This window comes from Chelonoidis abingdonii, chromosome 2 (genome assembly GCF_003597395.2).
Source record: "Chelonoidis abingdonii isolate Lonesome George chromosome 2, CheloAbing_2.0, whole genome shotgun sequence".
Taxonomy (NCBI): Eukaryota; Metazoa; Chordata; order Testudines; family Testudinidae; genus Chelonoidis; species Chelonoidis abingdonii.
In genome coordinates this window covers 283,962,363-283,974,397 of record NC_133770.1, presented here as the reverse complement: position 1 = coordinate 283,974,397, position 12,035 = coordinate 283,962,363, and the positions used below count along the sequence as shown (strand labels likewise).

At 40.5% G+C, this 12,035-nt stretch overlaps 1 protein-coding gene across 10 annotated transcripts in view; it reads left to right on the top strand.

Moving 5' to 3' along the window:
• Positions 1–12,035, top strand: part of CYRIB (CYFIP related Rac1 interactor B) — a 159,632-nt gene that overhangs the window by 113,742 nt on the left and 33,855 nt on the right. For 8 of the 10 annotated variants that reach the window (XM_032762903.2, XM_032762905.2, XM_075063241.1 and 5 more), the window contains exon 4: positions 6,678–6,760. In XM_032762903.2, coding sequence (XP_032618794.1) covers positions 6,688–6,760 — 73 coding nt within the window. In that variant the 5' untranslated portion in view covers positions 6,678–6,687. Of the gene's footprint in view, positions 1–5,587; positions 5,674–6,677; positions 6,761–12,035 lie in introns of those variants that run through there. The other 2 variants (XM_032762907.2, XM_075063239.1) reach the window with 2 other exon arrangements.

The following is a 12,035-nucleotide window of genomic DNA, read 5'->3' as shown; positions in this document are numbered from 1 at the left end:
TAAGGAATCATGGTGGTTGTCTGAGCAAACGCTATATAAAGATTTTTTTCTGCTGATAGTTAAAATATATCTTGTAGACACTCTATTTGCTCATGAATTCATTGTCTGAGAAGTCTGCTCACTTCTAAGTTCTAACTGGCACAAAATGACAAGTCCAGGCATCATTGTATTTGTGCAGCACATTACTTCTGGCTATATTTGGTCAGAATAGAAATTGAGAAAGACAAATGAATTCCTTATGTGTGCTTCTCTTTTGTGGGAAAAGTGCACTAAGCAGTTTACCTTTAGGTAATCGCATTTCTGTTTATAAATCCAGCATGTGTTCTGTGATATTTCACCATAGGGCTTCAATGAAGCATGGCAACAGTTTTATTTGTTAACCTTATTCCTAGAAAAGAAACTTGGAATAGTAGATTCCTGCAGGAAATGAAAATCTATTATATGAAGACATTTGTGACTGAGGAGTTGTTAGGCACAAAACTATATTTCCCCCTCTGGCTTATTTTAGGGGGGGAGAGGGATTTTATTGAACAGTCCACAGTTTTTAAAACTGCCCTCAGATGATGCCTATAGATTTTTCCTAGAATATTTTATCTTCTTCTCAACCCAGCAGTGCACTCTCGCAGACCCACTTAATCTGACCATGTGGTTGCAACGATGGCAGAAAATTCCTGCGTCTGTAACTAATTTCTGAACAAAAGTCAGGAAACAAAAATATATATAATTTTAGAATGGAAAATATTGGATGGAACTTTTGGGCAGCTCAAGGATGTGCGTAAGGATATTTATTATGTATAGTGACCTTAAATATTTGTTTCTCTCTGAGCAGGTAACAAAAGTGTCCTAAATTATGCAGCAACATAAGCATTTGAGAGGAGGGATAGTTGTTTAACTAAGGCACTAGATTGGAATTCAGATGATCCGAGTTTTGCTTCTGGCTCTGCTACAAACTTTGTGTGACACTGGGAAGTTATACTTTGTCTTAATTCCCCATCTGAAACTCTAAGGATGAATTCATTTTATTTCTGGTGCTCATCGCTGTAGTATCTGAGCACTTCTCAAACAATGAATATGTACTCAGAATACACTTGTGAGGTAAGCGTTAGTTATCCCCATTTTACTTCGCTGCCTCACAAGTGGGTTTTGAGGAAAGAGTCAAAAATTTGTGACAGGCTCAGGTGTTCTGGCAAGGAGCATTGTGGAAGTGTGTGTGTATTTAGGAAAAATTCAATCCATCTGAACAACTCCTCAAAATATGAGTCTAACTACATTGCTGAAATAGCAAGGTCAAGCTTTTCCTAAACAGGTGCTTAAAATTAGGCTTCTGAGTCCATATTTAGGCAGCTAAATAAGTGATCTGACTTTTGGAAGTGTCAGTAAGAGCTTGTGTTTACTTTTGTGGCTATCAAGTTTGTGTTTCTTTGAAATGTAGCAAATTCTAATGAGATATTAACCAGTAGGAAACAATTTGTAGTGATATTTGTAGAGACCTCTGTGACCTTTCAGTAAGCTGGGAAATAAATTAATCTATAGTAACAAGCTTTTGAGAGCCAAAAATGCCAAAAATTACCTTGGGTTGGGGGTATTTTAACCTACTAAAATACATAGTTCATTATTGTCTTAACTTCAGGCCCTGTTCTTGGTGGGCTGGAGAAGTGCTGGAAGACTGGGTTAGTTGTGGGTTCTCCTGCAAAATAGTTTTCAAGACTATAGTGGTGGGTTTCGAATATATTTAGCTGCTGTTTTATCTTAGTCTTATTTCTCAATTTTATATTTTTTGGTAAGCATTGCAAACCTTTTATGCAGTAGCCAGACAAACAGGAGAGCATACAGCTTGTCAGGAGAGTGTAGACTCTGAAGTTTTGTTTTGTTTTTAAATGTTAGGGAGGTCCATCGTGGTCAGTTGGCTTACACTTTAGGATGCCTTGATAAGAAAAAGGGCTAGAGGCTTACCTTTTTAATTATGTTTTAGAATTTGTTGGAAACCTATGGACCATTCTTATGTGCTTAATTCTCCAGTGAGTAATTTCACAAATGTATTTCCCAGCGTCCTTAGACTCATATACTTTAAAACCAGAAGGGATCATCATGATCATCTACTCTGACCTCCTGCATATGGCAGGCCATGGAACTTCACCCACCCACTCCTGTACTAGACTCGTAACCTCTGGCTGAGTTACTGAAGTCCTCAAATCATGCTTTAAAGACTTCAAGTTACCACCATTTACACTAGTTTAAACTTGCAAGTGACCGGTGTCCCATGCTGTAGAGGAAGGCAAAAAAACCCCCAGGGTTTCTGCCAATCTAACCATGGGGAAAATTCCTTCCCAATCCCAGATATGGCAGTCAGTTGGACCCTGAACATTTTGGCAAGACCCAACAAGAAAACACCTGGGAAAGAATCCTCTGTAGCCACAGTTCTCAACCTTTTTCTCTCTGAGGCACCCCTCGACATGCTATAAAAATGCCAGGGTCCAGCGGGGGGTTCTTGGGGCAGGGGCCATGGGCATAGGTGTAGTTTGACTTCTATTCTGGGGGAGCAGGAGCCACCAGGGCTTGAGCCACCTCCACATGGTGAGGTCCAAGGAGGCAGTGCCACCTCCACCCCCTGGATGGGGGGGGGCATGTAAGCAAAAATGACAACTCAAAGGTGGGGGGCTTAACTCAAAAAGTTTGAAAACAGCTTAGGGTGCAGGGACGGGGTAGCTAGGAGCTTTGTGCAGAGAGAGAGTGGCTGTGTGTGCAAGGAGGGCAGTACTAGGGGCTGTGTGTGGGTAGGGGGCAGCTCAGGGTGCAGGGAGGATGTAACGCGGGGTATAGGGAGAGGGGTATTAGGGGGTGTGCTCTGGGAGGACTCCTTGTACGGTCCTTGTTCCCAGAAGGGTCTGCCGGGTCTCCCCACCCAGGCGGGCTCTTACTGGCTGCCTCTGTGGGAGCAAAGAGGGCTGGAAGCTGAGGAGCAACTTCAACCTGGCGCACCAGCAGGAGAGGAGGGAACACTGCTGCTGCCTCCTCCATGGCACCAGCCAGAGCAGCAGCTGCCCAATGCTGCCCGGCTCCGGCTTCCTGCCTCTGACCTGGCCAGGGGGTTGGGAGAGGAGATTGCGGCTGGGAGGCGTGGAGCTGTCCCCTAGAATACTGTGTTCTTGTGCTGCAGTTTTTGGGGGGCAATGCCCTCCATGTCCCCAACTCTGCCCATGGGCTCAGGGCTTCAGCCGCACAGGGAGCACCAGGGCTCAGAGCTCCGGGATTCAGCCCCCCGCCTCCCAGCTTCAGCCCCCTAGGGAGGGCACCCAGAGACTGGGACTTCAACCTCTGGGGGGGCACCAGGGATTGGGGCCTCAGCCCCCGGGGAGGGAACCGGGGGTCGGGGCTTCAGCCCCGAGCCACCCAGCTTCAGCCCCATGGGGGTTGCAGGGGATTGGGGCTTCAGCCCCCTGGGGGGCACAGGGAATTGAGGCTTCAGCCCCGTGGCAGGCGTTGCAGATCAGGGCTTCAGCCGCTGGGCCCTGTGGACCCCCGGTTGAGAACCGCTGCTTTGTAGTATTCAGAGGTCTTTCCATATAGTATCCCATCGCTAGCCATTGGGGATATTTGCTACTAGCAATCGCAGATTATCCACATGCCATTGTAGGCAGTCTGATCATAACATCCCCTATATGAACTGATCAAGCTCAGTCTTGAAGCCAGCTAGGTTTTTTGCCCCCCATTGCTCGTCTTATTGGACTTGGGTACTATATCTTGCAGAGATCTTAAAAATAAACTTCATTTGGAGTTTTTAAGATCAGCAGTATTTTGATATGAAGTATATGGCACAAAGGATAGGTAGAATTTTCAAAAGATTATTACTAGCTATTTGACTTCTCAAGTTCCATATTGCAAAAATATGGATCGACTTTCAAAATCTGAGGTGCATGTGACCTATTTTTGAGGACTTTAGAGAGCAGCTAAAATTGGGCAGCATGTATAAATCTTAGTTATGGGGAGAGATTTTTCTCATTACTGTCCAACAATTTCATAATTGCCTGCCTTTTGTCTGACTTTATTGTAAACGGCTTCTGAGCTCCTTTGTTACCTCTAAATAAACAAAACACTGTAAATAGAGCTTGTAGAAAACACCTATGTCCTTCCGCATGTTTTGGATCAATTTCCCCGCACTGCTTCTCACATCATATGATGCATTCTGGGCTACTCTCTAATCAGATGGATAGGAGTAGTGGGCCTGTTTCCAGTGTCTTTAGTTGACTTCTTTCCAAATTACACAAATTCTTTATCCTGATTCCAAGCACGATGAGATCCAACGGCTTGCTTATCTTACTGGCCGCTGCTTCAGTCGTGTACTCCACAAGTCACTAATAATTCAGAGTGAATGGTCTTGTGCTCTCCTTCTCCAAATAAACATTGCTGCCACGATTAAAGATATCAAAGCACCTTAATAAAAACACTGGAGTTCTGTGATTTTTATACAAGTGCATTCACTGAATTGCAGATCAGTAAACTTCCTTCTTGGCTCCTTCCATTTGAACCCATAAGTCAAACTATTGATCTGGCCTTAATTTAACATTTTTATTTTTTAAGTGCTTGAAATCCACATCTCACATTTTTTAGTTTAGTGAAGCTTCTGAAATGGGATAGTTCTGGTAGTAAGTATTTGCATTTGGGCCTTGTAGCAGCAGCATTGTTAAAGCACCGCATTGAGTTTAGGTTGGCTCATGCTCATTGCTGTTCTCCAGATCTTGCCAAAGCATGTTTGCAGGCTGGTGGTGGTGAACTATATGTTGGTCTTAGAACTATTGATGTGCACTGAAAATGCCGCCCTTTCATGATGTGCCATTCTGGCATTCCTACTTAAGCATTTAATTATTTCTAAAATTTGCTGGTAATGTTTGAGGTTTTATCATGTAGATTTATGTCTCAACTAGATGAATCTAATGAACCACAATTAATCTTTCTTTCACTCTGTTTGTTTTAGCTAACATGCAGCAGAAAAGCATAAGAAGAATCTTTCAGATCTGATTAGCTCATATTTTGGGAGAATAAAGTTTAACTTATTTGGCTTGTCAATTTAACTTCAGTTTGGAGGAGGGGGGGAATTGTCCTTTGCTACAGACTACTCCTACCAGATTTCTAGCCAGAATTGCATCTCTTCTGGATTTTAGAGGGAGGAAGAAAATTGTATTTATAATGGACACCATGATTCCACCCTGTCTGTGATATAGTTGTGACCACCCCACGGGACACTGCAAATCACACACTACTCAGCATTAAGCAACAACAATGCTAGAATTAGTTCTTGCTCTTCCATAGTTGGATACAAATGTTTGTCATAATTTGGATACAGATAATGGCAGAATTTAGGGTTTTTTTTGTATAATTGCCACCTTGTTTTTCATTAACCACTTCTTTCTGAGACTGGATAGGTGAAATGGCACTTGCACAAAGTGCATGTTATCCCTGTCCAAGCCACAAGTTGGTGAATCAGCACATGTGTGAAACCACAAAGGAGCCAGACATCAATGGACCCCATTCCTCTGCTTAAAAAAAGGAAACAATTACTGGAACTAAACAATGTTGCCATTTTTATTTTTAGGTTTGCTGGCATGGGTAATCTCATTAAAGTGCTAACCAGGGACATAGACCACAATGCAGCACATTTTTTCTTGGATTTTGAAAGTAAGTCGTTCAGCCCTTCACAGCTGGTGCATTTAAAATGGTAACAGTAGGATTGCGTGTGCTCTCCACCACAGTGAAGGCAAAGGGAACATCAGTTGCAAAAGCACAATCTGAGAAAGAGTTGCATGTTTTGTTTTGTTTTGTTTTTTCAGTAGAGCCAAGCCACCATCATGCTACTGTGTAATTCTTGATTTTCATGTGCTTAATCATTTTGGGTTTCTCTGGTCAGTGATGTCCTTTCATCTGCCTGCAAATCAACTAGCCATACAATGAAAAATTATCAGTGTGCCTTAGTGAAATGTACAGACTTGTATAAAGGAACAGTAAAATCCCTGTCTGATTCCAACTTGTTCATTCATAGCAGGGCTAGTATTGTTTTTACCGAGGATTTAAAGTCATGAATGGAAGTGAATTTGGGAGTCGCACCTGTTAATTTTCAGATGCATTGCCTAAAGATCACAGGATCTCTAGGATCACATATGGTACTGTGTTGGGTTTTGTACACATTAAACTGAAATTAAAAAAAGTGTCCGGATGCAGCTTTCTGTGATGTTTCTCCTTTAACAAAATTGTAAAGGAAAAAAATAAAGCTCTCCACCCCTCCACATCATCAAACGCAGTCTGAGTCAACATTAACATAGTAGCCGTGCTGCATATAGGATACTTATCTTTGAAGGCACAGACACTTGCTCAGGACACTGGCTCGGTGAGATGGAATTTATTCACTTATAAGGCCTTCAGTTGGAGCTCTTCTTCTTTCTCACAGGAGAGACTATGAAGATGTGGGTGACACATGTCTGTCACTTTTTACAGGAAATCCACATCCTTGGAGGTGGGGATCACACTCCACCAGCATGCACCATAGCAGGAGCCTGAAGGATGATTTTATGTCTGATGGAACTGTTTGGACTTTTCCCCCACCACCACCACCTTCATTCTACTATATTTGGGCTGTTCCTTCTTATAAAGGGATATTCTCTTTTCTCTCATTCTTGTCTCGACAGGTACCTTAACATGGGGAACCTTCTTAAAGTTTTGACATGCACAGACCTTGAGCAGGGGCCAAATTTTTTCCTTGATTTTGAAAGTGAGAAGATGATTTTATATATCTATTTCTCTTTGCCTGCAGTAGACTGCATTTGTGTCTCATTCTAAACGTATGTCTTCACTTTGCCATCCTTCTAACTACTTTGCATGACTGAGTTATGAATACTTTTGTGAACAATTGGAAAGTAAAATAATTGTCCATATCCCATTATATTTATATTAACAAAGGTAAGCTTGTATTTAAAAAAAAAAAAAAAAGAAGCCAGAAGTGAGTTTGTATTAGGTAACGCTTTTGATATTACATTGTCTATAGGGATCTGATATGCTTTTGTGCCTTTTCCAGACATTAATACATTTTAAAGAAAATGTCTGCCCCTTATGTTATGCCTTGTAAATTTGAGACTTCACTAATTGCAAAACAGCTGAAGAGCCTGCACATATAATGGTCCATTCATCCCTTTAAAAAAAACTCAAAACCCTTTAAGTACATAGAGGTAAATAATCCTCTCAAAATGTTGTAACTTAAAAAAAAATTGTAGAATGACTTGCCAAAACTTGCTTACAGATTCCAGAACTAGAATACTAATGTGAATCCTCTCTTCCACGCTATACCAATATACACTGAAACAATCATTGGTATGCTATCCACGCTAACCAGTTCACAAAAGCCATTCATAACTCTCTAACAGCAGCATTTAAAAAGTACATTACATGTGAACCTAACTTGACTAGGCACAGAGTTGCTTCCTGCAGTTCACCAAAAAAAACACAACCCCAAATGCACGTGCAGAACTTCAGTAATTTTTAGCAAGGAAAAAAATCTCCTTTCCTAATCAGTGCCAAATGTCCTGAAAGGTTCACATATCTTTTGATTATTTCTGCTTTTTGTTTGTTTCACATTGCATGACGTAATATGGGCTAAGAATGGCAGGTAAGTGTTATTGGCTGCTACTGTGCATGTTTAACTGCTTTGCTTTTGGCTATATTTAACTTACCAGATGTGCACCAAAGCACATGAAAAAAGCAAACTAATGCTATTAATCTGTGGGGAAAGAAGGTTGCCCTTGTAGTAAAATATAATCAATAATATGTAAGTGAAATATTGAGAGCAAATATTGATATAGAGCAAATATGAAGTGCACTCTGCATTCTTTTAAATTTCCCCTTTTTGGCCAAACAGTGCCATCTTGGTTGTATTGGTTTTAATGTGAAAAAACTAGTTTAAAAAGTTAAATTTAATCTTTAAAACAGTAGAAGAATAATTAAATCTAAACTTGTCTTTCCTTTATTGTTGAAGTTTACAAGTATTGACTTTCCTGCATATATTTACATTCCTTGCAATATCTTGGCATAGTTTCCTATTATGTATAATTTCTTTGGTTTACTGTTTTTTAAATTATTTAATACTATTAATATACTTGTAGTCTCAGGACAATAATATATTAACTGTGGGAGCTTTTGAGTTGTGTATCAAAATGTTGGAATAAAGATACACTCCACACGCTCTATGCTATTTAATAGCACTTCATCAAATTACTTTAATGGTAAGAATCATACATCCAGCAAACTTAAAATGTGATTTAAAAACTTAGCACAGCTTTTTAATGTTTTGACCTTTTTAAAATTATCAGTTCTATTGCAAAGTGCATGTTTTCAGCATGAAAAAGGATAATCGGCATGGGGATAAGCAGGTTGCTGACACAAAGTGTTTACATATGCAGTCAAATGAAGCAGCTTATATTATGGCTGAATTTTAGGTCATGTATTTTGTTCATTTTGAACTTGCATTTGGTTCTGCTGCTGTACTTTGTGTCCATGCCTCTCTCTATTCTCTCTGTTCTGTTTCAGACGGCTTGCATTTACAGAATCTTGGCTTTGATACAGTCAAGATCTTATACTTCAAGACTTGGCACTTGATCTTTTGATAAACGTAATGTTGCATTTTATGTGGGCAAGTGAGGCACTTTATATTAAATACAAATTTGCTAGCTACTATGTTTGTTTGGCCCATCAGTGTTACAAAACAAGCTAGTTTTGTGTCATGGTTCCGTATAATTCAGGCCTATAAACACACTTCACAATGACCTCTTGAAAAGCTTAGTTGTAAAACACACTCATATTATCAGAGAATGCAGTACACAGCACAAAGTTAATCTCCATAAGGTTTTCTAAGGATACATGCTGAACCTGAAAGATGTGGTGTGGATTTGTACGCCAGTCTCAGACTTCCAGACTTAATTTTGTTTGGTGCTAGATTTCACTGATAGCAATCTCCCTGGCTTTCAGAGAATGCAAAGAGAGAATATCAAGAAAGTTGGTATGATGGGCTGTTGGCTTTCCCTTTAGATATTGTCAGTGTGTTGCAACACTGGTGGTTTTAAACTCAGCATTGTTGTAATATTCCTTAAATATCTGAAAACCAACAGTGGCCTTTTGTTTTCTACTTATGTCTATGCACTAGGGTGACCAGATTTCCCAGTTTCATAGGAATAGTCCCGCTATTTAGGGCTTTGTCTTATATAGGCTCCTATTACCTCCCACCCTCGTCACGATTTTTCACACTTGCTGTCTGGTCACCCTACTGTGCACCAACATTATAAGACCATCAGTGTAAGGGGCAGAGGTATAGTGGGGACAGTATGGTGTGGTTATTTGTGAAAGTACATACAGGAGCCGCTGGAACAAGGCAGTAGAGGGTGATGACAATGCACCTTATAGGTTGGTGTAATTGCTCCAAAAGAGCAAATATTGATTAGTACTCAACACGTAAAGATGAAAAACAAATAGAATCCAGAGTCCTCAGATCTTGATGTAAAGACTTCCCATTACAGAGAATCCTCCATTTACTCTATTTAAAGCCAGAAAGTGACCTATGGTCCATGCTGGAGAGGAAGGAACCTGCATGCACAAGGGTTTCTGCCAATATGACCTGGGGGGAAATTCCTTTCCGACCCTCAAATATGGTTTTCAGTTAGACCCTGAGCATATGGGTGAGAAACACCAGCCAAACGCCTGGAAAAGAGCTCCCTATGGTGACGCGGAGGCCTCCCTATCTAGTGTCCCATCTGCAACCACTGGAGATACTTGCTAATAGCAGTTGTGGATGGGCGATATGCCATTGAGCAATCTCATGATACCATTCCTTCCATAAACTGATCAAGCTCAAACTTGAAACCAGTTAGATTTTTTGCCCCCACTGTTCCAGAGCATCACTTCTCTGATGGTTACAAACCTTCATCTAATTTCAAGCTTAAACTCGTTGTCAGTTTATATGCATTTGTTCTTCTGCCACCATTGGCCCTTAACTTAAATAACTCCTCTCCCTCCCTGGTGTTTATTGCTCTCCTCAGCCTTTCTTTTGTTAGTTTAAACAAGCCAAGCTCCTTCAGACTCCTCTAGCAAAATAGGTTCTCCATTCCTCTGGTCATCTTAGTGGCCTCTCTCTGCACCTGTTCCATTTTGAATTCATCCTGCTTAAAAATGGGAGACCAGAATTGCATGCAGTATTCCAGAGGAAGTCTCACCCATGCCTTGTATAATGATAATAACACTTTCCTATCTCTACAAAAAATACTTCATCTGCTACATCCTATGATTTCATTAGCCTTTTCCATGGCCACATCACATTGGCAGTTCATTGTAATCCTATAATCGACCAATAAACCTGTGTCTTTGCCCTTCCCTGTCACTTCCAACTGATCCATTCCTAGCTTATAGCAACAACTCTTGTTGTTAGTCCATAAGTGCATGACCTTGCACTTTGTACTACTAAATTTCATTCCATTTCTATTACTTCTGTTTTACAGGAAGATTTGGATGACCTGGATGATATTCCGGACCTCCTCCGTATTGGCAGTCCCTCCCAACTTTGTGTCATCCGCAGATTTCATTAGCACACTCCCCTTTTTGTGCCAAGATCATTAATGAATAAGATTGGTCCAAGGATGGATCCCTGAGGGAACTCCACTAGTAATTTCGCTTCAGCCTGACAGTGCTCTTTTCAGTATGACCTGTTGTAATCTTCCCTTTAACCAGTTCTCACATTAATACCTATCTTCTCCAAATCAACTAATTTCATGTGGAACTGTATCAAATGATTTACTGAAAATCAGCTCAATTAGATCTACTGCATTTCCTTTGTCCAGAAAATTGATTATCTTTTCAAAGAATGAAATCAGGTTGGTCTGGCATGATCTACCTTTTGTAAAACCATGTTCTTTTTATCCCAGTTACCATTTACCTCTATATTTTTAGCTACTCTCTCTTTCAGAATTTCTTCTAAGACTTTGCATAAAATGTAGGTCAAATTAAGGGGCCTGTAGTTTCCTGGATAACTGTTCTTTTCCTTTTTAAAATATAAGTATTTTATTTGCAGTTCTCCAATCAGAAGGTATGACCCCGGCGTCCTGGATTAATTAAAAATCCTTCCTGTTGGGATTGCAATTTCATGTACCAGTTCCTTTAATATTCTTGGATGGACATTATTCAAGTCTCCCAATTTGGTCCCATTAACCTGTTTGAATTCAGCTTCCACGCAGGATGTGGTAACTTCTACTTCCATATCCTTGTGCCCATTAGTCACCCTCCCTCTGTCCTCAAGCACCTCATTATTCTTATTAGAAATGGAGGCAACATATTCATCCCATGTGTTGGGTCATGTCTACATTATTTTTAATCTCCACCTCATCCTCAGTGGTTAGTTGTCCCACTCCTCCTTTCCTTGTTTTCTTTTTGTGTGTATTGCTAAAGAACCTTTCACTGTTCGTTTTAATTTCCTACACAAGGTCAAGCTCTGCTTGGCTTTTGTCAGTTCTCACTTTCCCTACATTTTCTGACCTCCAAGAGATTCTTGCTGATCCATCCCTTCTTCCATTCCTTGTAGACTTTCTGCTTTCTTTTAATAACCTATTTAAGGTGTTTGTTCATCCAGTTAGGTTTTCAACCTTTCCCTACAATTTTTTCCCCTTGCTTGGGATGCAGTCTTCAGATAGTTTTTGCAACTTTGATTTAAAGTAATTTCAAGCCTTCTCCACAGTCAGATCCTTGAGTTCTTCAGTCCAGTCCACTTCCCTTAATTTTATTTTGAAGTTTCCCCTTTTTGAAATCAAGGACCCTAGTTGAAGACCTTTTTGTTTATCCTTCTGTTTAATTTAAATTGAATTAACTCTTGATCACTTGAACTAAGGCTATGACTAAACTACAGAGCTTACAGCAGTGCAGTCGCACCTGTGCAGCTGCACCACTGTAGCGGTGCTAGTGCAGACACTCTAAACTGATGGGAGAGAGGTCGCCTGTCGACTTAATTACTCCAGCCC